General features: G+C 47.0%; 1 protein-coding gene across 1 annotated transcript in view; it reads left to right on the top strand.

The window, feature by feature from the left end:
- The first annotated feature begins 6,431 nt into the window (after positions 1-6,431).
- RND2 (Rho family GTPase 2) overlaps positions 6,432-26,715 on the top strand; it is a 108,294-nt gene continuing 88,010 nt past the window's right edge. The window contains exon 1 of the mRNA XM_056548228.1: positions 6,432-6,659. Within this exon, the coding sequence (XP_056404203.1) occupies positions 6,471-6,659 (189 nt within the window). The 5' untranslated portion in view covers positions 6,432-6,470. The remainder of the gene's footprint in view (positions 6,660-26,715) is intronic.

Below are 26,715 nucleotides of genomic sequence, written 5' to 3'. Positions count from 1 at the left end.
ATCATAACCCACCTTGCGGATACATATTCCTGACATCACAGCCGCCCCCCTGACGTCATAACTCACCTTGCAGATACATATTCCTGACATCACAGCCGCCGACCTGACGTCATAACTCACCTTGCGGATACATATTCCTGACATCACAGCCGCCCACCTGACATCATAACTCACCTTGCGGATACATATTCCTGACATCACAGCCGCCCCCCTGACATCATAACCCACCTTGCAGATACATATTCCTGACGTCACAGCCGCCCCCCTGACGTCATAACTCACCTTGCGGATACATATTCCTGACATCACAGCCGCCCCCCCTGACATCATAACTCACCTTGCGGATACATATTCCTGACATCACAGCCGCCGACCAGACGTCATAACTCACCTTGCGGATACATATTCCTGACGTCACAGCTTCACACCACGTTTTTCAAATGCGGTTACCGTATATGGTTTTCTGCTAAAAAACGTATGGCAAAAACCGTATACAACCGTATGACTTCAAATTAAAACGTATACGGTTTTCCCTGTACGGTTCTATCCATTTGCATCAGTTTTTGCCAACGGTTTTGCTATTTTGTTGGAATTAGTTTTCCAGCAATTTAATAAAGTTACTATTGTTCTATTGAAATTCCAATCTGCACATGTGTCAACTCCAAAAACGGATTCGAAAAACCGTGTGCAACCGTATTCTGAAATTCTGTGTACGGTTCTCATAGACAACAATGTTAAAAGAACCGCATACGGTTCGCATACGGTTTTCCAACCGGAGGCAAAAACGTGGTCGACAGCGTTTTTGCCTACGGTTGAAAAATCGGCAAAACCGTATCCGAGGCAAAACGGATGCAACCGTACACAACATTTGGAGTACGGTTTACAATGCATTCTTTATGCATACGGTTTCGGATACGGTCGTATAAGTTTTTTTGCGGAAAACCGTATACGGTTACTGTATTTGAAAAACGTGGTGTGAACCCAGCCTTAGGCGGCACGCACACCACGTTTTTGCTATCCAGTTCCCGTATACGGTTTTCCTTCATAAACCGCACTAAAACGTATTGAAAACCGGATGTATTGACTTAACATTGCAAACGCATCATACGGTTATGTCCGTTTGGCGACTTTTACGGTTGGGCGCGGTTTTTCAGCCGTGTTCACAACCGGAGTATACAGCGTTTTTAGGTCCGGTTGACAAACTGTATCCTAACCGGATACGTTTTTATTAACATGGAAGTCAATGAGAACCGGACTAAACCGTATGAGTGTACAGTTGCATCCGTTTTAATCCTTCGGTTTTTATTATTGCACATGCGCAATGCCGAAAACACCACCCACCTTCTAGAATGTTCTTTCTGGAAAAACTTTAAAAACAAGGCGAACATTGACAGACGTATACGTTTTTTTTAGGGTGAAAACGGATACAACCGGATTAAACCGCACATCACGATTCAAACTGTATACAGGTTGATCTATGTGCACACGATACGGTTTAATACGGTTGAGTCCGGTTTTTGCCTATCCGTTTACAAAAAACCTGATACGGGAACTGGATAGCAAAAACGTGGTGTGCGTGCGCCCTAATATAATTGGTCATAGTTCACACTGTGCGGTTCTGTGATGCGGTATTCCCCCCAGTATACCGCGCTCGGCTCCAGTCACACTGTGCGGTTCTGTGATGCGGTATTCCCCCCAGTATACCGCGCTCGGCTCCAGTCACACTGTACGGTTCTGTGATGCGGTATTCCCCCCAGTATACCGCGCTCGGCTCCAGTCACACTGTACGGTTCTGTGATGCGGTATTCCCCCAGTATACCGCGCTCGGCTCCAGTCACACTGTACGGTTCTGTGATGCGGTTTTCCCCCAGTATACCGCGCCCGGCTCCAGTCACACTGTACGGTTCTGTGATGCGGTATTCCCCCCAGTATACCGCGCCCGGCTCCAGTCACACTGTACGGTTCTGTGATGCGGTATTCCCCCCCCCAGTATACCGCGCTCGGCTCCAGTCACACTGTACGGTTCTGTGATGCGGTATTCCCCCCAGTATACCGCGCTCGGCTCCAGTCACACTGTACGGTTCTGTGATGCGGTTTTCCCCCAGTATACCGCGCTCGGCTCCAGTCACACTGTACGGTTCTGTGATGCGGTTTTCCCCCAGTATACCGCGCTCGGCTCCAGTCACACTGTGCGGTTCTGTGATGCGGTATTCCCCCCAGTATACCGCGCTCGGCTCCAGTCACACTGTACGGTTCTGTGATGCGGTATTCCCCCCAGTATACCGCGCTCGGCTCCAGTCACACTGTACGGTTCTGTGATGCGGTATTCCCCCCAGTATACCGCGCTCGGCTCTAGTCACACTGTGCTGTTCTGTGATGCAGTATTCCCCCCAGTATACCGCGCTCGGCTCCAGTCACACTGTGCGGTTCTGTGATGCGGTATTCCCCCCCCAGTATACCGCGCCCGGCTCCAGTCACACTGTGCGGTTCTGTGATGCGGTATTCCCCCCCCAGTATACCGCGCTCGGCTCCAGTCACACTGTACGGTTCTGTGATGCGGTATTCCCCCAGTATACCGCGCTCGGCTCCAGTCACACTGTGCGGTTCTGTGATGCGGTATTCCCCCCAGTATACCGCGCTTGGCTCCAGTCACACTGTACGGTTCTGTGATGCGGTATTCCCCCCCCAGTATACCGCGCCCGGCTCCAGTCACACTGTACGGTTCTGTGATGCGGTATTCCCCCCCCAGTATACCGCGCCCGGCTCCAGTCACACTGTACGGTTCTGTGATGCGGTATTCCCCCCAGTATACCGCGCTCGGCTCCAGTCACACTGTACGGTTCTGTGATGCGGTATTCCCCCAGTATACCGCGCTCGGCTCCAGTCACACTGTACGGTTCTGTGATGCGGTATTCCCCCCCAGTATACCGCACCCGGCTCCAGTCACACTGTACGGTTCTGTGATGCGGTATTCCCCCCAGTATACCGCGCTCGGCTCCAGTCACACTGTACAGTTCTGTGATGCGGTATTCCCCCCAGTATACCGTGCTCGGCTCCAGTCACACTGTACGGTTCTGTGATGCGGTATTCCCCCCCCAGTATACCGCGCTCGGCTCCAGTCACACTGTACGGTTCTGTGATGCGGTATTCCCCCCAGTATACCGCGCTCGGCTCCAGTCACACTGTACGGTTCTGTGATGCGTTATTCCCCCCAGTATACCGCGCTCGGCTCCAGTCACACTGTACGGTTCTGTGATGCGGTATTCCCCCCAGTATACCGCGCTCGGCTCCAGTCACACTGTACGGTTCTGTAATGCGGTATTCCCCCCAGTATACCGCGCTCGGCTCCAGTCACATTGTACGGTTCTGTGATGCGGTATTCCCCCCAGTATACCGCGCTCGGCTCCAGTCACACTGTACGGTTCTGTGATGCGGTTTTCCCCCAGTATACCGCGCTCGGCTCCAGTCACACTGTGCGGTTCTGTGATGCGGTATTCCCCCCAGTATACCGCGCTCAGCTCCAGTCACACTGTACGGTTCTGTGATGCGGTATTCCCCCCAGTATACCGCGCTCGGCTCCAGTCACACTGTACGGTTCTGTGATGCGGTATTCCCCCAGTATACCGCGCCCGGCTCCAGTCACACTGTGCGGTTCTGTGATGCGTTATTCCCCCCAGTATACCGCGCTCGGCTCCAGTCACACTGTACGGTTCTGTGATGCGTTATTCCCCCCAGTATACCGCGCTCGGCTCCAGTCACACTGTACGGTTCTGTGATGCGGTATTCCCCCCCCAGTATACCGCGCTCGGCTCCAGTCACACTGTACGGTTCTGTGATGCGGTATTCCCCCCAGTATACCGCGCTCGGCTCCAGTCACACTGTACGGTTCTGTGATGCGGTATTCCCCCCAGTATACCGCGCTCGGCTCCAGTCACACTGTGCGGTTCTGTGATGCGGTATTCCCCCCAGTATACCGCGCTCGGCTCCAGTCACACTGTACGGTTCTGTGATGCGGTTTTCCCCCAGTATACCGCGCTCGGCTCCAGTCACACTGTACGGTTCTGTGATGCGGTATCCCCCCAGTATACCGCGCTCGGCTCCAGTCACACTGTGCGGTTCTGTGATGCGGTATTCCCCCCAGTATACCGCGCTCGGCTCCAGTCACATTGTACGGTTCTGTGATGCGGTATCCCCCCAGTATACCGCGCTCGGCTCCAGTCACACTGTGCGGTTCTGTGATGCGGTATTCCCCCCAGTATACCGCGCTCGGCTCCAGTCACATTGTACGGTTCTGTGATGCGGTATCCCCCCAGTATACCGCGCTCGGCTCCAGTCACACTGTGCGGTTCTGTGATGCGGTATTCCCCCCCAGTATACCGCGCTCGGCTCCAGTCACACTGTACGGTTCTGTGATGCGGTATTCCCCCCAGTATACCGCGCTCGGCTCCAGTCACACTGTACGGTTCTGTGATGCGGTATTCCCCCCAGTATACCGCGCTCGGCTCTAGTCACACTGTACGGTTCTGTGATGCGGTATTCCCCCCCTAGTATACCGCGCCCGGCTCCAGTCACACTGTGCGGTTCTGTGATGCGGTATTCCCCCCAGTATACCGCGCTCGGCTCCAGTCACACTGTACGGTTCTGTGATGCGGTATTCCCCCCAGTATACCGCGCTCGGCTCCAGTCACACTGTGCGGTTCTGTGATGCGGTATTCCCCCCCCAGTATACCGCGCCCGGCTCCAGTCACACTGTGCGGTTCTGTGATGCGGTATTCCCCCCCCAGTATACCGCGCTCGGCTCCAGTCACACTGTGCGGTTCTGTGATGCGGTATTCCCCCCAGTATACCGCGCTCGGCTCCAGTCACACTGTACGGTTCTGTGATGCGGTTTTCCCCCCAGTATACCGCGCCCGGCTCCAGTCACACTGTACGGTTCTGTGATGCGGTATTCCCCCCAGTATACCGCGCTCGGCTCCAGTCACACTGTACGGTTCTGTGATGCGGTATTCCCCCCAGTATACCGCGCTCGGCTCCAGTCACACTGTACGGTTCTGTGATGCGGTATTCCCCCCCCAGTATACCGCACCCGGCTCCAGTCACACTGTGCGGTTCTGTGATGCGGTTTTCCCCCCAGTATACCGCGCTCGGCTCCAGTCACACTGTACGGTTCTGTGATGCGGTATTCCCCCCAGTATACCGCGCTCGGCTCCAGTCACACTGTGCGGTTCTGTGATGCGGTATTCCCCCCCCAGTATACCGCGCTCGGCTCCAGTCACACTGTACGGTTCTGTGATGCGGTATTCCCCCCAGTATACCGCGCTCGGCTCCAGTCACACTGTACGGTTCTGTGATGCGGTATTCCCCCCAGTATACCGCGCTCGGCTCCAGTCACACTGTACGGTTCTGTGATGCGGTATTCCCCCCCCAGTATACCGCGCTCGGCTCCAGTAACACTGTACGGTTCTGTGATGCGGTATTCCCCCCAGTATACCGCACCCGGCTCCAGTCACACTGTACGGTTCTGTGATGCGGTATTCCCCCCAGTATACCGCGCTTGGCTCCAGTCACACTGTGCGGTTCTGTGATGCGGTATTCCCCCCAGTATACCGCGCTCGGCTCCAGTCACACTGTGCGGTTCTGTGATGCGGTATTCCCCCAGTATACCGCGCTCGGCTCCAGTCACACTGCTGGTATAGTTCACACTGTACGGTTCTGTCATGCGGTATTCCCCCAGTATACCGCGCTCGGCTGCAGTCACACTGTACGGTTCTGTGATGCGGTATTCCCCCCAGTATACCGCGCTCGGCTCCAGTCACACTGTGCGGTTCTGTGATGCGGTATTCCCCCCAGTATACCGCGCTCGGCTCCAGTCACACTGTGCGGTTCTGTGATGCGGTATTCCCCCCAGTATACCGCGCTCGGCTCCAGTCACACTGTACGGTTCTGTGATGCGGTATTCCCCCCAGTATACCGCGCTCGGCTCCAGTCACACTGTGCGGTTCTGTGATGCGGTATTCCCCCCAGTATACCGCGCTCGGCTCCAGTCACACTGTGCGGTTCTGTGATGCGGTATTCCCCCCAGTATACCGCGCTCGGCTCCAGTCACACTGTACGGTTCTGTGATGCGGTATTCCCCCCAGTATACCGCGCTCGGCTCCAGTCACACTGTACGGTTCTGTGATGCGGTATTCCCCCCAGTATACCGCGCTCGGCTCCAGTCACACCGCGCGCTTTTCCTCAGTTAACCCTCTGTTGCCCGCCAGGCTGCGCCTCTGATCCCCGTACTCATCAATTCACAGTCTGGACCAAGCACCGGGCCACGCCCGTTATGGTAATGAGGACCCGTATCGGCGGCTTCTGATTGGTGCGGCCCCGATAGGAGGCGTGTCCCCAGGACTGGCAGGGTCGGCGGCGCGGCTGGCCGTAGTGTGCAGTGCAGGAGGATGTTGGGAGGCTGAGGACCGTCGTGCATGTGTGGACTGTACCGGGGGGCTCTGTTCCGCTGGCCCGGGGGGGTCTTCATGAGGGAGGAGAGGGCGGAGGACACCGGGGACACAATGGATAAGACGATGTCTCGGTGTAAGATCGTGGTGGTCGGGGACACTCAGTGCGGGAAGACGGCTCTGCTGCATGTGTTCGCGAAGGACTGCTACCCGGAGGTGAGGCGCCTGTGTACCTGAGGATAGTCTGGGGGGAGGCACTACTGGCATGGGTAGTTACTGTACTGTGGAGGCACTACTGGCATGGGTAGTTACTGTACTGTGGAGGCACTACTGGCATGGGTAGTTACTGTACTGTGGAGGCACTACTGGCATGGGTAGTTACTGTACTGTGGAGGCACTACTGGCATGGGTAGTTACTGTACTGTGGAGGCACTACTGGCATGGGTAGTTACTGTACTGTGGAGGCACTACTGGCATGGGTAGTTACTGTACTGTGGAGGCACTACTGGCATGGGTGGTTACTGTACTGTGTATTGTGGAGGCACTACTGGCATGGGTGGTTACTGTGCTGTGTATTGTGGAGGCACTACTGGCATGGGTAGTTACTGTACTGTGTATTGTGGAGGCACTACTGGCATGGGTAGTTACTGTACTGTGTATTGTGGAGGCACTACTGGCATGGGTAGTTACTGTACTGTGTATTGTGGAGGCACTACTGGCATGGGTAGTTACTGTACTGTGGAGGCACTACTGGCATGGGTAGTTACTGTACTGTGGAGGCACTACTGGCATGGGTAGTTACTGTACTGTGGAGGCACTACTGGCATGGGTAGTTACTGTACTGTGGAGGCACTACTGGCATGGGTAGTTACTGTACTGTGGAGGCACTACTGGCATGGGTAGTTACTGTACTGTGGAGGCACTACTGGCATGGGTAGTTACTGTACTGTGGAGGCACTACTGGCATGGGTAGTTACTGTACTGTGGAGGCACTACTGGCATGGGTAGTTACTGTACTGTGGAGGCACTACTGGCATGGGTAGTTACTGTACTGTGGAGGCACTACTGGCATGGGTAGTTACTGTACTGTGGAGGCACTACTGGCATGGGTAGTTACTGTACTGTGGAGGCACTACTGGCATGGGTAGTTACTGTACTGTGGAGGCACTACTGGCATGGGTAGTTACTGTACTGTGGAGGCACTACTGGCATGGGTAGTTACTGTACTGTGGAGGCACTACTGGCATGGGTGGTTACTGTACTGTGTATTGTGGAGGCACTACTGGCATGGGTAGTTACTGTACTGTGTATTGTGGAGGCACTACTGGCATGGGTAGTTACTGTACTGTGTATTGTGGAGGCACTACTGGCATGGGTAGTTACTGTACTGTGTATTGTGGAGGCACTACTGGCATGGGTAGTTACTGTACTGTGTATTGTGGAGGCACTACTGGCATGGGTAGTTACTGTACTGTGTATTCTGGAGGCACTACTGGCATGGGTAGTTACTGTACTGTGTATTGTGGAGGCACTACTGGCATGGGTAGTTACTGTACTGTGTATTGTGGAGGCACTACTGGCATGGGTAGTTACTGTACTGTGTATTGTGGAAGATAGTTACTATACTGTGTTCCCAGTGTATTGTGGAGGCACTACTGGCATTTACAGTTACTATACTGTGTGTCCTGTGTAGTGTATGGGGAGGGCACTGCTGTATATATAGTTACTATACTGTGTGTCCTGTGTAGTGTATGGCGAGGGCACTGCTGTATATATAGTTACTATACTGTGTGCCCTGTGTAGTGTATGGGGAGGGCACTGCTGTATATATAGTTACTATACTGTGTGCCCTGTGTAGTGTATGGGGAGGGCACTGCTGTATATATAGTTACTATACTGTGTGCCCTGTGTAGTGTATGGCGAGGGCACTGCTGTATATATAGTTACTATACTGTGTGCCCTGTGTAGTGTATGGGGAGGGCACTGCTGTATATATAGTTACTATACTGTGTGTCCTGTGTAGTGTATGGCGAGGGCACTGCTGTATATATAGTTACTATACTGTGTGCCCTGTGTAGTGTATGGGGAGGGCACTGCTGTATATATAGTTACTATACTATGTGCCCAGTGTAGTTTATGATGGAGGCACTACTGTCATAGATAGTTACAATACCGTGTGCCCAGTGTATTGTTGAGTCACTTCTGTCATGGATAGTTACTATACTGTGCCCAGTGTGGAGGCACTACTGTGCTTGTAGTATGTGCCCAGTGTGGTGTATGTTGAAGGCACTATTGTCTTAGCTACAATACTGTGTGCCCAGTTTTTTGTATTGTTGAGGCACTACTGTCTTAGGTAGTTACAATACTGTGTGCCCAATGTAGTGTATGATGGAGGCACTACTGTCATAGCTGGTTACCCTAGTGTGTGCATAGTGTAGTGTATGATGGAGGCACTACTGTCATAGCTAGTTACCCTACTGTGGGCCCAGTGTATTGTGGAGGCACTACTGTCATAGCTGGTTACCCTACTGTGTGCATAGTGTAGTGTATGATGGAGGCACTACTGTCATAGCTAGTTACCCTACTGTGGGCCCAGTGTATTGTGGAGGCACTACTGTCATAGCTGGTTACCCTACTGTGTGCATAGTATAGTGTATGATGGAGGCACTACTGTCATAGTTACCCTACTGTGTGCATAGTGCAGCGTATGTACAAAATTATCAGTGTAGAGGCACTACTGTCATAGCTAGTTACCCTACTGTGAGCCCAGTGTAATGTATTGTGGAGGCACTACTGTCATAGCTGGTTACAGTACTGTGTTCCAACTCTAGTGTATGCAATGTGTTAGCTTTGTGAAGGCACTACTGTCATAGATAGTTACTATACTGTGTGCCCTGTGTAGTGTATGTAGTGTATTAGCATTGTAGAGGCACTACTGTCATAGATAGTTACTATACTGTGTGCCCTGTGTAGTGTATGCAATGTGTTAGCTTTGTGAAGGCACTACTGTCATCGATAGTTACTATACTGTGTGCCCTGTGTAGTGTATGTAGTGTATTAGCATTGTAGAGGCACTACTGTCATAGATAGTTACTATACTGTGTGCCCTGTGTAGTGTATGTAATGTATTAGCATTGTGAAGGCACTACTGTCATCGATAGTTACTATACTGTGTGCCCTGTGTAGTGTATACACTGTATTAGCATTGTAGAGGCACTACTGTCATAGATAGTTACTATACTGTGTGCCCTGTGTAGTGTATGTAATGTATTAGCATTGTGAAGGCACTACTGTCATCGATAGTTACTATACTGTGTGCCCTGTGTAGTGTATACACTGTATTAGCATTGTAGAGGCACTACTGTCATAGATAGTTACTATACTGTGTGCCCTGTGTAGTGTATTAGCTTTGTAGAGGCACTACTGTCATATAGTTACTATACTGTGTGCCCTGTGTAGTGTATACACTGTATTAGCATTGTAGAGGCACTACATTCATATAGTTACTATACTGTGTGCCCTGTGTAGTGTATACACTGTATTAGCATTGTAGAGGCACTACATTCATATAGTTACTATACTGTGTGCCCTGTGTAGTGTATTAGCTTTGTAGAGGCACTACTGTCATATAGTTACTATACTGTGTGCCCTGTGTAGTGTATGTAGTGTATTAGCATTGTAGAGGCACTACTGTCAGATAGTTACTATACTGTGTGCCCTGTGTAGTGTATACACTGTATTAGCATTGTAGAGGCACTACTGTCATAGATAGTTACTATACTGTGTGCCCTGTGTAGTGTATTCGCTTCTAGTGTTCTCTATAGTATTGTAATGTTGTTTTATGTAGCAGAGAAGTATTGTAGCTTTTATAGGGAAATGCATTTTAGTGAATCACAATCACCAGTGTGTAATAAGACAGGGAAGTGTTACTGTCAGTGTATTGTGTATACCGGAGTGTGTATTGTGTATACCGGAGTGTGTATTGTGTATACTGGAGAGTGTATTGTGTATACCGGAGAGTGTATTGTGTATACCGGAGAGTGTGTATTGTGTATACCGGAGAGTGTATTGTGTATACCGGAGAGTGTATTGTGTATACCGGAGAGTGTATTGTGTATACTAGAGTGTGTTGTGTATACCGGAGAGTGTGTTGTGTATACCGGAGAGTGTATTGTGTATACCGGAGAGTGTGTTGTGTATACCGGAGAGTGTATTGTGTATACTAGAGTGTGTTGTGTATACCGGAGAGTGTGTATTGTGTATACCGGAGAGTGTGTATTGTGTATACCGGAGAGTGTGTATTGTGTATACCGGAGAGTGTGTATTGTGTATACTAGAGAGTGTATTGTGTATACCGGAGTGTGTATTGTGTATACCGGAGAGTGTATTGTGTATACCGGAGAGTGTATTGTGTATACTAGAGTGTGTTGTGTATACCGGAGAGTGTGTTGTGTATACCGGAGAGTGTATTGTGTATACCGGAGAGTGTATTGTGTATACTAGAGTGTATTGTGTATACCGGAGAGTGTATTGTGTATACTAGAGTGTATTGTGTATACCGGAGAGTGTATTGTGTATACTAGAGTGTATTGTGTATACCGGAGAGTGTATTGTGTATACCGGAGAGTGTATTGTGTATACCGGAGAGTGTGTTGTGTATACCGGAGAGTGTATTGTGTATACCGGAGAGTGTATTGTGTATACCGGAGAGTGTATTGTGTATACTAGAGTGTATTGTGTATACCGGAGAGTGTATTGTGTATACCGGAGAGTGTATTGTGTATACCGGAGAGTGTATTGTGTATACCGGAGAGTGTATTGTGTATACCGGAGAGTGTATTGTGTATACCGGAGAGTGTATTGTGTATACCGGAGAGTGTATTGTGTATACCGGAGAGTGTATTGTGTATACCGGAGAGTGTATTGTGTATACCGGAGAGTGTATTGTGTATACCGGAGAGTGTATTGTGTATACCGGAGAGTGTGTTGTGTATACCGGAGAGTGTATTGTGTATACTAGAGTGTGTTGTGTATACCGGAGAGTGTGTATTGTGTATACCGGAGAGTGTGTATTGTGTATACCGGAGAGTGTGTATTGTGTATACCGGAGAGTGTGTATTGTGTATACTAGAGAGTGTATTGTGTATACCGGAGTGTGTATTGTGTATACCGGAGAGTGTATTGTGTATACCGGAGAGTGTATTGTGTATACTAGAGTGTGTTGTGTATACCGGAGAGTGTGTTGTGTATACCGGAGAGTGTATTGTGTATACCGGAGAGTGTATTGTGTATACCGGAGAGTGTGTATTGTGTATACTAGAGTGTATTGTGTATACCGGAGAGTGTATTGTGTATACTAGAGTGTATTGTGTATACCGGAGAGTGTATTGTGTATACTAGAGTGTATTGTGTATACCGGAGAGTGTATTGTGTATACCGGAGAGTGTATTGTGTATACCGGAGAGTGTGTTGTGTATACCGGAGAGTGTATTGTGTATACCGGAGAGTGTATTGTGTATACCGGAGAGTGTATTGTGTATACCGGAGTGTATTGTGTATACCGGAGAGTGTATTGTGTATACCGGAGAGTGTATTGTGTATACCGGAGAGTGTATTGTGTATACCGGAGAGTGTATTGTGTATACCGGAGAGTGTATTGTGTATACCGGAGAGTGTATTGTGTATACCGGAGAGTGTATTGTGTATACCGGAGAGTGTATTGTGTATACCGGAGAGTGTATTGTGTATACCGGAGAGTGTATTGTGTATACCGGAGAGTGTATTGTGTATACCGGAGAGTGTATTGTGTATACCGGAGAGTGTATTGTGTATACCGGAGAGTGTATTGTGTATACCGGAGAGTGTATTGTGTATACCGGAGAGTGTATTGTGTATACCGGAGAGTGTATTGTGTATACCGGAGAGTGTATTGTGTATACCGGAGAGTGTATTGTGTATACCGGAGAGTGTATTGTGTATACCGGAGAGTGTATTGTGTATACCGGAGAGTGTGTATTGTGTATACCGGAGAGTGTGTATTGTGTATACCGGAGAGTGTGTATTGTGTATACCGGAGAGTGTGTATTGTGTATACCGGAGAGTGTGTATTGTGTATACCGGAGAGTGTGTATTGTGTATACCGGAGAGTGTGTATTGTGTATACCGGAGAGTGTGTATTGTGTATACCGGAGAGTGTGTATTGTGTATACCGGAGAGTGTGTATTGTGTATACCGGAGAGTGTGTATTGTGTATACCGGAGAGTGTGTATTGTGTATACCGGAGAGAGTGTATTGTGTATACCGGAGAGAGTGTATTGTGTATACCGGAGAGTGTGTATTGTGTATACCGGAGAGTGTGTATTGTGTATACCGGAGAGTGTGTATTGTGTATAACGGGGAGAGTGTGTATTGTGTATAACGGGGAGAGTGTGTATTGTGTATACCGGGGAGAGTGTGTATTGTGTATACCGGAGAGAGTGTATTGTGTATACCGGAGAGAGTGTATTGTGTATACCGGAGAGAGTGTATTGTGTATACCGGAGAGAGTGTATTGTGTATACCGGAGAGAGTGTATTGTGTATACCGGAGAGAGTGTATTGTGTATACCGGGGAGAGTGTGTATTGTGTATACCGGAGAGTGTATTGTGTATACCGGGGAGAGTGTGTATTGTGTATACTGGAGAGTAATATATATATATATATATACACCAGAGTATTATAGCGAGTGCTGTATTATAGACACTAGAAGCCATTAGTATCTTGCATTATAACCAGTGAATGCTCTATCTCCTAGTGCAGTGTTTCCCAACCAGGGTGCCTCCAGCTGTTGCAAAACTACAACTCCCAGCATGCTCGGACAGCCTTTGGCATTCTGGGAGTTGTAGTTTTGCCACCGTTGGCGGAGCACTGATGTGTCAGCTCCTCTCTATACTGTTCTACACGCGGCTGTGATGTGACTATTGGGAGACTGTGTCCAGGGTGTCCAGTGTGTCCAGGGTGTCCAGGGTGTCCAGTGTATCCAGGGTGTCCAGTGTGTCCAGGGTGTCCAGGGTGTCCAGGGTGTCCAGGGTGTCCAGTGTATCCAGGGTGTCCAGTGTATCCAGGGTGTCCAGTGTATCCAGGGTGTCCAGTGTATCCAGGGTGTCCAGTGTGTCCAGTGTATCCAGGGTGTCCAGTGTATCCAGGGTGTCCAGTGTGTCCAGGGTGTCCAGTGTGTCCAGGGTGTCCAGTGTGTCCAGGGTGTCCAGTGTGTCCAGTGTATCCAGGGTGTCCAGTGTGTCCAGTGTGTCCAGTGTATCCAGGGTGTCCAGTGTATCCAGGGTGTCCATGTTCTACACGCGGCTGTGATGTGACTATTGGGAGACTGTGTCCAGGGTGTCCAGTGTGTCCAGGGTGTCCAGGGTGTCCAGTGTGTCCAGGGTGTCCAGTGTATCCAGGGTGTCCAGTGTGTCCAGGGTGTCCAGTGTGTCCAGGGTGTCCAGTGTGTCCAGTGTATCCAGGGTGTCCAGTGTATCCAGGGTGTCCAGTGTGTCCAGGGTGTCCAGTGTGTCCAGGGTGTCCAGTGTGTCCAGGGTGTCCAGTGTGTCCAGTGTATCCAGGGTGTCCAGTGTGTCCAGTGTATCCAGGGTGTCCAGTGTGTCCAGTGTGTCCAGTGTATCCAGGGTGTCCAGTGTATCCAGGGTGTCCAGTGTGTCCAGTGTATCCAGGGTGTCCAGTGTATCCAGGGTGTCCAGTGTGTCCAGTGTGTCCAGTGTATCCAGGGTGTCCAGTGTATCCAGGGTGTCCAGTGTATCCAGGGTGTCCAGTGTGTCCAGTGTGTCCAGTGTGTCCAGTGTGTCCAGTGTGTCCAGTGTATCCAGGGTGTCCAGTGTATCCAGGGTGTCCAGTGTATCCAGGGTGTCCAGTGTGTCCAGTGTATCCAGGGTGTCCAGTGTGTCCAGGGTGTCCAGTGTGTCCAGTGTATCCAGTGTATCCAGGGTGTCAGAAGATACAATTGTTTTATAAATATTAGTGTTATACATACTGTAGTGTTATAGTTAGTAAATATGGTGTGTGTATATATATATATATATATATATATATATATATAAAATATGTTTTTTTTTCTTCTATATATGTGTGTGTGTATGTATATACTGTTTTATGCTATTGTGTGTTATTACTGCTTAGTGTCATATATATATATATATATATACATACTGTAGTACTGTGGACCTCCAGATGTTGCAAAACTACAACTCCCAGCATGCCCGGACAGCCGTTGGCTGTCCGGACATGCTGAGAGTTGTAGTTATGCAACATCTGGAGGTGCACACAGTTAGCGCACTGCTTTGTTGTCTTTTTTATATACTGTAGTGTTGTATAGCTATTGTATATACCGTAGTGTTGTATAGCTATTGTATATACTGTAGTGTCGTATAGCTATTGTATATACTGTAGTGTTGTATAGCTATTGTATATACTGTAGTGTCGTATAGCTATTGTATATACTGTAGTGTCGTATAGCTATTGTATATACTGTAGTCACTGATGTATTATCGATACTATTCGGATATATGTGCATTGCTCGTGTGTTATATCTTTCACTATATATATTTTCTAGAAGTGGATTCTGGTTACTTTTGTGTTATACATTGTATAATAAATCCAGTAGTGCGGGCAGCATGGCACTGCACTGGTTAACATTGTTTCCTTGCAGCTCAGGAGTCCTGGATTTTAACCCAACCAAGGGCGACATCTGCATGGAGTTTGTGTGTTCTCCCCGTGTTTTGGTGGGGTTTTCTCTGGTGGACTACTATACGCTCCAAAATATATATACTGGGAATTCAGGCAGGGCCGGCCTTAGGCGTTCAGGCGCCCTGTGCCAACTAACCTTGTGCCCCCCCCCTATTACCCCATAAACATACACAGAGGAAAAAAATCTTTGTAACAAATATTTTTTTTTTATAAATATTTAATCAGTTCCCTGCCCCCCTTAATCAGATACAGTATGGTTTCCCCCACATTAGGTGCAGTATAGTTCCTCCCACATTAGGTGCAGTATAGTTCCCCCCACATTAGGTGCAGTATAGTTCCCCCCCACATTAGGTGCAGTATAGTTCCCCCCACATTAGGTGCAGTATAGTTCCCCCCACATTAGGTGCAGTATAGTTCCCCCCACATTAGGTGCAGTATAGTTCCCCCCCCACATTAGGTGCAGTATAGTTCCCCCCCACATTAGGTTGGCAGTATAGTTCCCCCCCACATTAGGTTGGCAGTATAGTTCCCCCCACATTAGGTTGGCAGTATAGTTCCCCCCACATTAGGTTGGCAGTATAGTTCCCCCACATTAGGTTGGCAGTATAGTTCCCCCACATTAGGTTGGCAGTATAGTTCCCCCACATTAGGTTGGCAGTATAGTTCCCCCACATTAGGTTGGCAGTATAGTTCCCCCACATTAGGTTGGCAGTATAGTTCCCCCACATTAGGTTGGCAGTATAGTTCCCCCACATTAGGTTGGCAGTATAGTTCCCCCACATTAGGTTGGCAGTATAGTTCCCCCACATTAGGTTGGCAGTATAGTTCCCCCACATTAGGGGGGCAGTATAGTTCCCCCACTTAGGGGGGCAGTATAGTTCCCCCACATTAGGGGTGCGTGCAGTATAGTGTGTTCCCCGCAGACATACAGCCTCCAGCTATATACAGTGTATGGCTGGAGGCTGTATGTCTGTGTACTTCCCCACTTCAGTGTTCCGACCACCGCTCCGGTCCGGGGTCACAATCCACTGCTATGACCTATAGACCATAGCAGTAGGTCCCGGGACCGGAGGAGCGGTGGTCGGAACACTGAAGATGACGTACAACATACAGGTAACTTACCATGCGCGCGCGCGTCCTCTCCCTCGCTGCTCCGCTCTGCTGTTGCTATGGGCGCACGCATGGGATGTCTGCTTAGTGGCGGTCGCGGATCTCCCCCCCCCCCCCCACGGGCTTGCTTAGGGTGTGCCCAGACACACCCCATGCTCACGCCTATAGCTTCTCCCCATCCTCAGCCGGTCTGTTACACTGCGAGCTGTGTCGGCCGCCCGGCGCCCCTGTTGCTATTGCGACAGCCTGCACATCCCTAAGGCCGGCCCTGAATTCAGGGGACGGGGGGAGCGTTGGGAATGATGATGTCTCTGTACTGCTACTTGTTTGTTAAACAGCTATAGACTGTAAATGTGTTGTTTATTAGTCTCTGCTAGTTTTTGCTAGTAGTGTGTTCTTTTTACTTTAGTGTTATATCCTAGTCTAACATTCTATTTACTATAGTGTTATATCCTAGTCTTGCATTCTATTGACTTTAGTGTTGTAGTCAGTAGTGTTATATACTAGTCTAACATTCTATTTACTATAGTGCTATATACTAGTCTAGCATTCTATTTACTATAGTGTTATATACTAGTCTAGCATTCTATTTACTATAGTGTTATATACTAGTCTAGCATTCTATTTACTATAGTGCTATATACTAGTCTAGCATTCTATTTACTATAGTGTTATATACTAGTCTAGCATTCTATTTACTATAGTGTTATATACTAGTCTAGCATTCTATTTACTATAGTGTTATATACTAGTCTAGCATTCTATTTACTATAGTGCTATATACTAGTCTAGCATTCTATTTACTATAGTGTTATATACTAGTCTAACATTCTATTTACTATAGTGTTGTAGTCAGTAGTGTGTTATATACTAGTCTACCATTCTATTTACTATAGTGATGTATACTAGTCTAGCATATTTACTTTAATGTTATATCTTAGTCTAACATTCTATGTACTTTAGTGTTATATCCTAGTCTTGCATTCTATTTACTATAGTGCTATATACTAGTTTAACATTCTATTTACTATAGTGTTATATCCTAGTCTAGCATTCTATTTACTATAGTGTTATATACTAGTCTAACATTCGATTTACTATAGTGTTGTAGTCAGTAGTGTGTTATATACTAGTCTACCATTCTATTTACTATAGTGTTATATACTAGTCTAGCATTCTATTTACTATAGTGTTATATACTAGTCTAGCATTCTATTTACTATAGTGCTATATACAAGTCTAGCATATTTACTTTAATGTTATATCTTAGTCTAACATTCTATTTACTATAGTGTTATATCCTAGTCTTGCATTCTATTGACTTTAGTGTTGTAGTCAGTAGTGTGTTATATACTAGTCTAACATTCTATTTACTATAGTGTTATATACTAGTCTAGCATTCTATTTACTATAGTGCTATATACTAGTCTAGCATATTTACTTTAATGTTATATCTTAGTCTAACATTCTATGTACTTTAGTGTTATATCCTAGTCAAGCATTCTATTTACTATAGTGATATATACGAGTTTAGCATTTTATTTACCATTGTGGTAAATACTGGTCTAACATTCTATTTACTATAGTGTTATATCCTAGTCTAACATTCTATTTACTAGTGTTATATCCTAGTCTGGCACTCTGTTTACGATAGTGTTGTAGTCAGTAGTGTGTTTTTATATATACAGTATATATTCCTACTGTACAATTACTGTCATTCTGATATAGCTAGTAGTATATTATATCCGCCGATTGAGTGTTATAGCTGGTAGTTGTAGTACTTTGCTTGCTCTTTCAGAGTTGAAGTACCACTCGCTTTACAGAAGCGCTCGTAGGTTGTACAAGGCCGCGCACTGTACGATTATTCTTGCGTATCTCCATTATCTGTCTTTTCATAGGCGGTATGAAAAACGAAATGTGCGTCCTTTATTAAAGTGGATGGAAAATGTGTACATGGTGATAAAGACTTGTGTGTCTATGGCTTATACCGAACAATACGTGCTGAGATGTAGGCGGCTCCTGCAGTCCATCCCCCGCAGCATGTCTGGTGTCCTCCCAGAATTACCAATGGCATCTTCATTGACTACAATCACCTTATTGATGGGCAACGTATTACACACGGGCGATATATACGACCACCAATCCATTTATACACGCCATTGACAGGAGCCTATAGACCAGTGGTCTCCAACCTGCGGACCTCCAGATGTTGCAAAACTACAACTCCCAGCATGCCCGGACAGCCGCTGACATCTCTGTCCATTTTAGGAACTGTCCAGAGCAGCATATGTTTTCAATGGGATTTTCCCCTACTCTGGACAGTTCTTAAAATGGATAGAGATGGCAGCAGAGAGCTCTCTGTTCCAATAAGAAAAGAATTTGCTCTGTGGTATTCAGCAGCTAATAAGTACTGGAAGGATTAAGATTTTTAATAGAAGTAATTTACACATCTGTTTAACTTTCTGGCACCAGTTGATTTAAAAAAAAAAAAAAAAAAAAGTTTTCCATCGGAGTGACAGGATGACATCATCACCTACCGAAACCCCTTCCCAGCTCCATCTACTATTTCTAATAAAGGGAACACGAAGATAACAAATCCTAGATCTGAATGAATGAACTAATCGTATGAAATACTTTCGTCTTTACATAGTTGAATGTGACAACAAAATCACACAAAAATTATCACTGGAAATGAAATGTATCAACCCATGGAGGTCTGGATATGTAGTCACACTCAAAATCACAGTGGAAAACCCCACTACAGGCTGATCCAACTTTATGTAATGTCCTTAATACAAGTCCCAATGAGGCTCAGTAGTGTGTGTGGCCTCCACGTGCCCGTATGACCTCCCTACAATGCCTGGGCATGGTCCTGATGAGGTGGAGGATGGTCTCCTGAGGGATGTCCTCCCAGACCTGGACTAAAGCATCCGCCAACTCCTGGACAGTCTGTGGTGGATGGAGCGAGACGTCCCAGATGTGCTCAATCGGATTCAGGGGAACGGGCGGGCAGTCCATAGCATCAATGCCTTCCTCTTGTAGGAACTGCTGACACACTCCAGCCACATGAGGTCTAGCATTGTCTTGTGTTAGGAGGAACCCAGGGCCAACCGCACCAGCATATGGTCTCACAAGGGGTCTGAGGATCTCATCTTGGTACCTAATGGCAGTCAGGCTACCTCTGGCAACACATGGAGGGCTGTGCGGCCCCCCAAAGAAATGCCACCCCACACCATTGCTGACCCACTGCCAAACCGGTCATTGTAGGATGTTGCAGGCAGCAGAACGTTCTCCACGGCGTCTCCAGACTCTGTCACGTCTGTCACATGTGCTCAGTGTGAACCTGCTTTCATCTGTGAAGAGCACAGGGCGCCAGTGGCGAATGTACCATCTTGATGTTCTCTGGAAAATGCCAGACGTCCTGCACGGTGTTGGGCTGTAAGCACAACCCCCACCTGTGGACGTCGGGCCCTCATACCACCCTTATGGAGTCTGGTTCTGACTGTTTGAGTGGACACATGCACATTTGTGACCTGCTGGAGGTCATTTTGCAGGGCTCTGGCAGTGCTCCTCCTGCTCCTCCTTGCACAAAGGTGGAGGTAGCGGTCCTGCTGCTGGGTTGTTGCCCTCCTACGGCCTCCTCCATGTCTCCTGATGTATTGGTCTGTCTCCTGGTAGCGCCTCCATGCTCTGGACACTACGCTGACAGACACAGCAAACCTTCTTGCCACAGCTCGCATTGATGTGCCGTCCTGGATGAGCTGCACTACCTGAGCCACTTGTGTGGGTTGTAGACTCCGTCTCATGCTACCACTAGAGTGAAAGCACCGCCAGCATTCAAAAGTGACCAAAACATCAGCCAGTAAGCATAGGAACTGAGAAGTGGTCTGTGGTCACCACCTGCAGAACCACTCCTTTATTGGGGTGTCTTGCTAATTGCCTATAATTTCCACCTGTTGTCTGTTCCATGTGAAAATGATTGTCAATCAGTGTTCTTCCTGAGTGGACAGTGGGATCTCACACAAGTGTCATTGACTTGAAAAAAAAAAAGCTTTCCACCGGAGTACCCCTTTAAGTATTTCGGTAGCTGGCTATAGCCATTGTTCAGCAGACACCTCTGATGGGGTAAAAAAAAAAAGTATGCGTCTACAATAGGATCCGATTCAGGCCGCTCAGCTGGATTTCTCCCCATTAGAGATGGGCGAACTTACAGTAAATTCGATCCGTCACGAACTTCTCGGCTCGGCAGTTGATGACTTTTCCTGCATAAATTAGTTCAGCTTTCCGGTGCTCCCGTGGGCTGGAAAAGGTGGATACAGTCCTAGGAGAGTCTTTCCTAGGACTGTATCCACCTTTTCCAGCCCATCGGAGCACCGGAAAGCTGAACTAATTTATGCAGGAAAAGTCAGCAACCGCCGAGCTGAGAAGTTCGTGACGAATGGAATTTACTGTAAATTCACTCATCTCTACTCCCCATCCCCCATTTTCGCTTTTTTCCGCCCTAAAGTGGAATCATATATCAATTTCTAGGATAATCCTATAGAGCAGTGGTCTCCAACCTGCGGACCTCCAGATGTTGCAAAGTTGGCTGTCCGGGCATGCTGGGAGTTGTAGTTTTGCAACATCTGGAGGTCTGCAGGTTGGAGAACACTGCTATAGAGTATTGTTCCCAGTGAATTATTTTTATTATTTTTTATTTTTTTTTTGCATTTATGAATTTTTTTTATTTTTTTTCCGGTATTGGGAAATTATTCAAAATTTTTTTTTAAGGACGGACCCGGCGGGGATGCAAGTAATCGAGCGTGATCATTAGAGATGAGCGAACCTACAGTAAATTCGATTCGTCACGAACTTCTCAGCTCGGCGGTTGCTGACTTTTCCTGCATAAATTAGTTCAGCTTTCCGGAGCTCCGGTGGGCTGGAAAAGGTGGATACAGTCCTAGGAAAGAGTCTCCTAGGACTGTATGCACCTTTTCCAGCCCACGGGAGCACCAGAAAGCTGAACTAATTTATGCAGGAAAAGTCATCAACTGTCGAGCCGAGAAGTTCGTGACGAATCGAATTTACTGTAGGTTCGCTCATCTCTAGTGATCATACAGAACTCTCTATGTACGACAGTTTTACGTGTAGAAATGTCAGGATTATATCGCGGACGTAATCCTGGACGTCTTGTCGGTAGAGAATCCTAGACGTGCCCGAGTGCGGCGGCGGCGGTGGCCCTATAAAGCGGCGTGTGTAATCCTGTTGCCTCCGTGCAGTTCTTTAGAGAGAATTTCTGTAGAGACGAACGTGTGCCAGGGTAGGATGATCCTAATTCTGTGGTTGAGCGAAGGGGGGGGGGGGGGTTGGGTGTGATGGAGAACTACAGGAAAATCTTGTTCTGCAGGTTGGACCTTTTTTTTAGATTTCTTAAAGGGGTACACCGGTGAAAAACTTTTTTGCCAGCTGGTGCCAGAAATTTAAGTAGATTTGTAAATTACTTCTATTAAAAAATCGTAATCCTTCCAGTACTTATCAGCTGCTGAATACTACAGTGGAAATTCTTTTCCGTTTGAAACACAGAGCTCTCTGCTGACATCACGAGCACAGTGCTCTCTGCTGACATCTCTGTCCATTTTTAGGAACTGTCCAGGGTAAAAGGAAATCCCCATAGCAAACATCTGCTGTTTCTGGACAGTTCCTAAAATGGACAGAGATGTCAGCAGAGAGCACTGTGCTCGTGATGTCAGCAGAGAGCTCTGTGTTCCAAAAAGAAAAGAATTTCCGCTGTAGTATTCAGCAGCTAATAAGTACAGGAAGGATTAAGATTTTTTTAATAGAAGTAATTTACAAATCTGATTAACTTTCTGGCACCAGTTGATTTATTTTTTATTTTTTTAAAGTGTTTCACCGGAGTACCCCTTTAAAGGAGCACTCCTTGGTGCAGCATCGGCTATTATTAGAGAATAAGGTAGAGTTTTTTAGTGTGTCTGTTTTTTACCTTTTTTTTGTACTTGTGGCAGGCACAGTATAGGCTCTATTTTGGTTTATAAATGGGTTTATAAATGCACGATAATGTGGGTTCCATAACGCAGCCTTCATTTCCCATGAATCGTTAGGCTGAGGGTCAGGTGTTTGATCGCTGCAGCTGGTACTCTCTTCAGATTGATAATTGGATTGGGTCAGTTCACACTGCACTTCTGATGCGTTTTCTTACATCCTATTGTAGCCATTGGGCGCTGGAAGTTTTGGAGAGTCAGACTGGAAATCACATGACCAAATTAGAGAAGGGCTGGAGAAAAACGAAAAAATACGTCGTTTTTTTTTTCCCCTGAAAAAAACACAAAGGCCGAGATTTATCAAAGAATGTCTACGGTAGAGCTATTTTCCCACGTTTATTTGGCGGTGGGATTGACTAGCGGGTATCTTATTTATCAAGAAGGTGCAGCAGGATGATGAATTTTGCGCAGCTCTACTGTGGTGGGAAAAGCTCGACCACATATACTTCTTCTAGACGCTTGTGAGGAAGGGAAGTAGATACTTTTAAAGGGGTATTCCAGGAAAACCTTTTTTATTTTTTTATATATATCAACTGGCTCCAGAAAGTTAAACAGATTTGTAAATTACCGTATTTATCGGGGTATACCACGCACCGGCCTATAACATGCACCCTTATTTTACCAAGGATATTTGGGTAAAAAAAGTTTTTTACCCAAATATCCATGGTAAAATGAGGGTGCGTGTGTGCGCGTGTATACCCCGATACACCCCCAGGAAAGGCAGGGGGAGAGAGGCGCTGCTTCAGGCCTCCGGTGTGCGTCTCCTGCGTCGTTGCTATGCACTGCGCGGCGCACTGACGTCATGCGCCGCGCCGTGCAGCGCATAGCAATGACGCAGGGGACGCACACAGGAGGCCTGAAGCAGCGCGGACCCGACCCCAGCAACAGGTAATTATGCAACCGGGGATGGGGGGAGGCAACGGGGCAGCGGCACCGGCAATGGGTGCCGCTGCCCCTTATCTCCCCCTGTCTGTCGGCGCTGCTTCCCTCCCCCTGGCTATTGGTGCTGGCAATGGGGCGCCGGCACCGATAGTCAGGGGGAGAGAACGGGAAGCGTCACCGATAGTCAGGGGGAGAGAAGGGCCGGCAGCAGGGCTCTAGACCCCAGGACAGGCAGGGGCAGAGAAGCCGGCAGCGGTGGCGGTCTCTGCACCTGCAAAGCTGCTGCAGTTCATTGATTTAAAGCGCCCGCTTTAAATCATTGAACTGCAGCGGCTTATCGGCGTATAACACGCAGGTAGACTTTAAGCTAAAAATTTTAGCCTAAAAAGTGTGTGTTATACGCCGATAAATACGGTACTTCTATTAAAAAATCTTAATCCTTCCAATAATTATCAGCTGCTGAAGTTGAGTTGTTCTTATCTGTCTGGCAACAGTGCCGGGTCTTGAATTTGGCAGGTTAGGTGTTTTTACTTACTTTCACAGAGCTGCCTGGACATTTTTACTTGCATTTTAGACGCTACAATCCAATTTGATTGTGGTGTCTAAGGGGTTAAAGCCGGGCATTACTGTGATCGGTGATATCTGGCATTAGAGATGGGTGCTGGTGGCAGATAGCGGCCAGGACCACCCAGCTATGACCCGCGCTCAGGAGCTGAGTCATAGAAGGGGAGTGGGACGCTGTCGTCCACAAGAGGTTAAAGGGGTATTCCAGGGAAAAACTTTTTTTTTTTAAAATATATATCAACTGGCTCCAGAAAGTTACAGATTTGTAAATTACTTCTATTAACAAATCTTAATCCTTTCAGTACTTATGAGCTGCTGAAGTTGAGTTCTTTTCTATCTAAGGGTGCGTTCACACGTCGGAATTCAAGAGGAATTCGAGCAGAAAAAATTACGTCCGAAAAATCGAAATTTCATTTCGCGCGGAATTATGCGCAGAAAGGGGAAAGAAGGAAGGGGAGGGTTTGTGGGAGGTCCAAATCGGTCATTTTATGATTGTGCTAGTCAGAAATTAGTTTCTTAATAATTAATATCATTAGTTTCACTCATTTTTAAGATTTTGGAAAGACAGCACTTTGCTCTGCTTCTATCTTGTCCTAAAATGGCTGACAAGTAAAAAAAGGGTGGAGTGTGGGGTGGAGAATGGGTGTCCTCCTTTTTCCATGGGCTGTCTCTTCTACATTTTTCCGCGCGGAAACTATCTCGGGCGTAAATTTTTTTTTTTCCCATTGACTTCAATTGATTTCTGCTCGCGGATTCCGCTTGAAGAATGAACATGTTCTTTCTTCAAGCGGAACGGAATTCAGCGTCGGAATTCCGCTAGCGGAATTTACGCTGTGTGAACAGGTCAGCGGAAATTACATTGAAGTCAATGGCAGAGGAGATGGGGATTCTTTTGGAGCGGAGAATTCAAGAGGAATTACTCGAGTAAATTCCTCTTGAATTCCGACGTGTGAACGGGCCCTAAGTCCTCTCTGAGGACACGTGTCTCGGGAGCTGTCCAGAGTAGAAGCAAATCCCCATAGCAAACCTCTTCTACTCTGTGCAGTTCTCGAAACAAGCAGAGATGTCAGCAGAGAGCACTGTTATCAGACAGAAAAGAACAACTCAACTTTAGCAGCTGATAATTATTGGAAGGATTAAGATTTTTTTTTTAATAGAAGTAATTTACAAATCTGTTTAACTCTCTGGAGCCAGTTGAAAAAAACAAAATAAAAAATTAAATAAATTTTTTTTTTCCTGGAACACCCCTTTAAATTGTGGAAGGTAGAAGTGATTCTCACACCTTTGCCGGTGACGGGAGCTCGTGATGTCATAGCCACGCCCCCTCATGATGCCACACCCCGCCCCCTCAATGCAAGTCTATGGGAGGGGGGCGTGACAACCGTCTCGCCCCCTCCCATAGACTTGCATTGAGGAGGCGTGACGTCATAGCCCCTATGACATCACGAGCTGCCGGCTCTAAGCATTCTGAACATTTTGTTCCAAACGCTGAGCAGCGGAGTACCCCTTTAAGTGTCTATAAAGAGAGAGAGAGCATGAGTGACGGCTACTATCAGTAACCGGGCATTCAACACTTATGACAGCGCGATTAACCCTTTAGATGCCGTGAACTATGCCGATCACGACATATATAACAGTATAGGTGACAAGTGCTGGTTCCCATCGGATCCCCACAGCACAATCGTAGGGGTCCGATGAGTTAAAATGACGGCGGAGGTTCCCCTTAGCCAGCCTCCTGCTCCTGGATTGACACTCCAAAGCCTGGCTGTATTAGAGGAGCACTAATCTCACGGTTCAATGTTATCAATCTAATGATAGCATATAGTAGTTTTAAAATTATATAAAAGTTTAAATCCCCCCTCACCTTTTTCTGTAAAAAAATAAATAATAAACATATTTGATATCGCCGCATGTGGAATTGTCTGGACTAGTAAATTATAAGGTTTATGATCCCATACGGTGAATGGCATAAATATATAAAAATTCCAAAGTGGGATAATAATAATATTATTATTATTATTAATGTGATAATAATAAAAATTAAATTCAATTAATAAAAATATTATTATCATAATAAATTAATTAAATTTTATATATATATATATATATATATATATATATATATATATATATATATATATAATGTGTATGTATATATAATGAGATTTGGGTATCATTTTAATCCTATTGACCCACAGAATAGGATGTAAAGTGCACTGCGTGAAACTGAAACCCGCCAAATTTTTTTAACTTGCATTTTTATTTTAATCCCCCCTCCCAAATAATTTTGAAAATTGCAACATACATTTTATGGTAAAATAAAAGTGTCATTACAAAGTACAATTGGTCGCGCAAAAAACGAGCCCTCATATGGGTCTGTGGGTGGAATAGAAAGGGTTTTATGGCTGTTAGGAGGCGAGGAGGATAAAACGAAAACGCCAAAATGAAAATTGGTTGTGACCTCAAGGGGTTAAACCCGCATCGGGAAACTTGCAGACGATCCGCATCATTTTGTTCGCTCGGTGCTACTAGAGAAAAAAAAAAAAAAAACGGTCGTCAATCTCGGCCAATGACTTTGTAATGAATCGTATGGCGGCGACGTCCTTCGCTTTCTGTCTACATTACGGTGTCCGCCGAGCGCGATCATAGCTCATTTTGGGTAAGACAGTTCCCTTATGATCAATGGCCGTATTGACCACATATGTCTCGGCGGGTTTGGATTTCCGAGAAGGGTGTCGGGATTTATGGCGTCGTCAATTATTTCCGCCTCTTGATGCGTCGGTGTCGTCTCGCTACGCAATTGTTAATTATATTTTATGACCTTTACGGTTGTCCTAGACGCCGGTATCTTTGTAACAGGGTAGATGTTCCTGGAGGGAGAAGCCATATGGAAAAGGGTTTAGGTAAACTAGGTCAGTGTTTCCCACCCAGGGTGCCTCCAT

The sequence above is a fragment of the Hyla sarda genome, chromosome 12 (assembly GCF_029499605.1).
Source record: "Hyla sarda isolate aHylSar1 chromosome 12, aHylSar1.hap1, whole genome shotgun sequence".
Classification (NCBI taxonomy): domain Eukaryota; kingdom Metazoa; phylum Chordata; class Amphibia; order Anura; family Hylidae; genus Hyla; species Hyla sarda.
This window is presented reverse-complemented; position numbering and strand designations above follow the sequence as displayed.